At 23.8% G+C, this 4,967-nt stretch overlaps 2 protein-coding genes across 3 annotated transcripts in view; both read left to right on the top strand.

The window, feature by feature from the left end:
* The window catches only part of LOC102672552 (organic cation transporter protein-like), a 17,920-nt gene extending 14,877 nt beyond the window's left edge, over nt 1-3,043 (top strand). For both annotated transcript variants that reach the window (XM_006623597.2, XM_006623599.2), the window contains 6 exons: nt 85-239; nt 584-894; nt 1,034-1,346; nt 1,778-1,959; nt 2,145-2,285; nt 2,496-3,043. In XM_006623597.2, the coding sequence (XP_006623660.1) occupies nt 85-239; nt 584-894; nt 1,034-1,346; nt 1,778-1,959; nt 2,145-2,285; nt 2,496-2,606 (1,213 nt within the window). In that variant the 3' untranslated portion in view covers nt 2,607-3,043. The remainder of the gene's footprint in view (nt 1-84; nt 240-583; nt 895-1,033; nt 1,347-1,777; nt 1,960-2,144; nt 2,286-2,495) is intronic.
* Nucleotides 3,044-4,672: 1,629 nt separating this feature from the next.
* The window catches only part of LOC102672227 (protein yellow-like), a 3,792-nt gene continuing 3,497 nt past the window's right edge, over nt 4,673-4,967 (top strand). Inside the window, exon 1 of the mRNA XM_006623596.2 lies at nt 4,673-4,866. The gene's annotated coding sequence lies outside the window, so the exon portion shown is untranslated. The remainder of the gene's footprint in view (nt 4,867-4,967) is intronic.

Raw genomic sequence — 4,967 nt, forward strand, 5'->3', positions numbered from 1 at the left:
ATCTCTCATACATAACATCTTATTACGACTATGTGCAATAACGTTTATAAGTCGATAATTGATATTTACAAATATTTTTGTCAGGTATGGTAGAAAGATGCCGTTAATGATATCCGTAGTTCTTCAACTAGCTTCCGGTATCGGATGCGCTGTTGTACCATGGTTTCCGGCCTTGTTGTTAATGAAATTATTTAGCGCCTTAGCTACCGGAGGTACTATGGTTACCAGTTACGTCATTTGTAAGTAATATTTTCTTATTAATTATTCTTATTTGAAAATTTTAATATCATTTTTATATATAGAAATTTAATATATATTTATATGTATTATATATATATTTATATATTTTTTGTTATATAAAATATGATAAAATTAAAAATAAAATATTAACGAAATTTTTCATTGATAATTCTTAAATTTTTTATTATCGATCTTATTTTTATTATTTTTATAATTTATAAATACATATAATAATATATATTTATTTTTTTCTTTTTTTTTTTCTTATATATTTTTATCATATGTATACATATATGTATGAAACGAAACGTTTATTAACGATCTAATCGTGAAAAATTGTCAGGTATGGAGATTGTTGGAACAAAATGGCGAGCAGCCATTACGGTACTTTATCAAATTCCATTTAGTTTGGGCCACATGTCATTGGCCGGTTTAGCATATTATTTCCGTCATTGGCAACATCTTCAAATCGCTATCACATTACCCTCTGTCATTCTTCTAAGTTATTGGTGGATCGTGCCCGAATCTCCTAGATGGTTGCTCGCTTTTGGAAAACAACGAGCAGCTTGTAAAATTCTGCAAAAGGCGGCCAATATTAACAATATAAAAAATAAAGACATTCCAGACATGGTCAAACAACATTGTTTGCATCAGGTAAAATAATAACATTTAAATCTATTATTCTTATATATAAGATTTAATTGTTTAAACATTTAAATATCGTAATTCATTTGTTTATCATTATTTAAATTTACATAAATATTAATTTACATTATTTGTGATATTTTTACAGAACTCGAAACGATCGGATTTCGATCATAAAGCATCGTTTCTCGATCTGTTTCGTACGCCTAATATGAGGATAAAATCTTTATCGATTTTCTTCAATTGGATCGTTTGTGGGATGGGTTTATTCGGAATGTCCCAATACATAGGTCAAGTCGGTGGTAATATTTTTGTCAATTTCACTATTTCTGGAGCAATTCAAATACCTGGGAATTTCGTTGCGTGGTGGGCAATGAACAAACTTGGAAGAAGAATTACATTAATTTGCAGTAATTCGATCGCTGGGATTTCCGCTCTTTTACTCGTCATTGTTTCAAATGGTATAGTAATGCTGTAATGATTGATCTATTTGTTATAGTTGAATGGAGACAAATATGAGAAATCGACTTATAAATTGAGATAATCAGTCAAATCTACACATTATTGACAAAAGCATTTATTATTTTAAATTGATTTATATTTCAATTTTTTCACAATTTCAAAAATATGGATTTTCTTAATATCTATATATAGATGTTATTATTATGTCTTTTAATTTTTTTCAAAATTCCATCTTATAATTACATTTTAACTTTATCGATTTATTTATTTTAAAAAGTTCGTATCTTGGAATTTGGCGGATTATTTTCCTTCTCGAAAAGAAGAATCGAAAAACGAAAATAGATCGATCATATATTATCTTTAAAATATAAATCAAATGGAATCATAATAATAAAATTCTATTCTTTTGACATGTTTTGTTTATTTACAGATATCGCATGGCTTCGATTAATTCTAGTTTGTCTCGGCATTGTTGGCATGTCAGTTTCTTTCACTACAGTTTATCTATTTTCCGGTGAATTGTTTCCCACGGTTGTTAGAAACATCGGTGTGGGTACCAGCAGTATGTGTGCTAGGATAGGTTCCATCACAGCACCTTTCGTGGTATCTCTGGTAAGTTTAAGTAATAATCACGATAATCATGCCAAATTACATATTTTATTGTAGGTAATCATTTTAATACGATCAAATTTTTTTAATAATATAAAATATAATTTTTTTTAAAATTAAATAAATTTCATTCGAATATCATATTCCTTTATATCGTCATTCGTTCATTTTATATAACTTTTTTAAAGGATCATATCCAAACTTGGCTTCCACCTGCGTGTTTTGGAATTCTTCCTCTTCTCGGTGCCGCGCTTTGCTTTTTATTGCCAGAAACTGTTGGTTGCACGCTTCCGGAAACGCTCCAAGATGGTGAAAATTTTGGCAAGTCAGTATTTAATTTTCACGACAAATAATATATAAATTATAATATTTTTTAATAATAATCTTTTGAATTCTATATGAATTCTACAATATACACACACATACACACACACACACGTATAATAATATAATAATAATATAATATATATATATATATTTATTATATTTAATTTTATAACTTTTATTCTTTATTTTCTTTTATATATTTAGAACAAGAGAACGCAGAAAACTCTATAAAATTTCAGAAGAAAATTATTCGAAAAATATCGAAGCAGAGGCGACACTTTGAATCAAGACTGCCATTAATTGTTATAATTTATAAATTGTGAAAAAATTAGGAAAAGTATCAAAATTAAAAATTAAAAATATGAATTTTTATAGATAAATTATCTGTATATAAATAATATTTCAATCATTCCCCTTTTTTATTTATTACATTATTACATCTACAATTTTAACATCAATATTATTTTCCATTCATACGCGTTGAAACCGAATATCTATTTCATATTATATTCCAATCAATTTTCTATTCACTGATATAGATAGGGAAATTTAATCAGCGTATAAGTTTATATGAAAAATATTTTTTATCAAAAATATAATATAACGTTTTAAAAAACGCTTTCAAAATGTTTCTTTCTTATTAAATAATTCAAAAAGTCAAAAAATGTTATTTACCGTCGAATATATTTGTAACAATTGCGAAAAGAAATTTTGTAAATTTTTTGCCAATATATCATATATAAATATATTGTATATTTTATAAAATCTATTTTCTCTGTGTTTCCTTTTATTTAAATAATTAAATAATTAAAAATTTTAATCAAATTTAACTTTGAAATTTTTCTTATTTATTTTAATTTAGACAAAAATGTACTATCAAATTTTTATATTCTATAATTATATTTTTTTTTTTATAAATGAAATATATTGTATATATTCATATGTATATAACATATGTATATAATATATAAATATATTAAAAACATGTATCTCATGCTTAATAAAAATATGATAATTTAGATTATTAATTGATTGAATTGCGATAAAATAAAAAGAATAGGAGGGGGGGAGGAGGGGGGCGAAAGAAAATTAGAAAGAGTAAAAAATTTATAAAGAGATTGATATCGTTGAAGTATCAAATCTATTTATTCCTAAAATTTATCAAGAATATTAATTTTCAACTTTAACTTTATCATAATGCTAATAATAATATTAATATTAAGTTTCATAATCTTGCAATTTTTATTGAATAATTTTTCTATTTACAATTGAAGAATAACCTAATGATTATATTCCAAGAACAAATAAATGCTTCTATTTTCCTACTAAGGATAATTAACGTCATAGACTATATTGTTCAATACTTGATTATACATTTGAACATTTGAATTATATATAGGATACAGGTTTAAATCAACAGGTTTATATGTAATTAAATATATTTTATTTGTTCCGATTGCGGTTTTTTTTTTTTTAGAAGAATTAATATTCGACAAATTTCTCAATATTATTTTTTTTTTTCAATATTCACAACATCTAAACGATAAAAAATTCTTATAAATTTAAATATATGCTATTTGATTTATTAATAATCCGCCGTTAATGATTTATTAAAATAATCGTATAAATATATATTTATCTTATATTTCATATATATTTTTAACAATTATTTTCCTCGTAAATTTAAGATAATATATCATTCATTTCTATATTATAACACAAGCAATTTTTCCATTTTTATTCATTTTACAATTGAAAACGTATATTATAAATTTATAATGTTATTATAAATTTAAACTGTAAATATAGTTTTTTGTATTTCACTGTATTCACTGTATTCATGTACATCAAAAGATGAAAAATCTGTTCAGATTTTTAATAATTTTTTATGGAAACGATTATTACAAAATGATTATTTAGAAAATTTAATGCAATATTGCATTGTTATCATGAAATCAGCATCTTATATAATGTACAACAAATTTTTAATTGTCAAATTTTATAAATATATCATCATTATGCATTTTCGTTCAACAATATAATACAATATCTTATATCTTATATATTTTATTTGTATAACTATTATTCTAAAATTCTAAGAATTTCGATTACGCGTTTATTTCAAGTTCTATTAATTTTAAAAAAGAGAAAAATATGAAATGAAAGTTAATAAAATAATTGATTTAAATATTATTTGTAAAATTAAAAAAATTATTTGTAAAAAAAATATTATTTGTAAAATCGAATAAATTGATTAATTTTTCTTTTTCATCATCGATCAAACGACAAACTTAATTACATGTAACGTCAATACGAGACAAGCATCTTTATATTCACACGTGCACATTTTAATTGTGTCCATTCGAAAAGACTTCATCATTATATATATAAAGTAAGTAAATACCATAGTAGAGACAACTCAAGCGTCAACAGCGTCACTCAATCTTGGACCGCTTTAGCAGAAGGTCGATTTGTTCTTTGGGTACAAATAACGGATAATTCACGTTTGAGCGTTCAACATTTACATTTTTAAGAGTTATGGTAATTTTGTGATCGTCTATTAAGATACCAAATAAAATAAAGGTAAGAAAGTGCGATATTTTTATTTAATATAATATAAAGTTATAAATATTTTAATTTTTTTAACAATAAACATAAATGTTATATATATATATATATTTCTT

This window comes from Apis dorsata, unplaced genomic scaffold (assembly GCF_000469605.1).
Source record: "Apis dorsata unplaced genomic scaffold, Apis dorsata 1.3 scaffold_919, whole genome shotgun sequence".
In the NCBI taxonomy this organism is placed as follows: domain Eukaryota; kingdom Metazoa; phylum Arthropoda; class Insecta; order Hymenoptera; family Apidae; genus Apis; species Apis dorsata.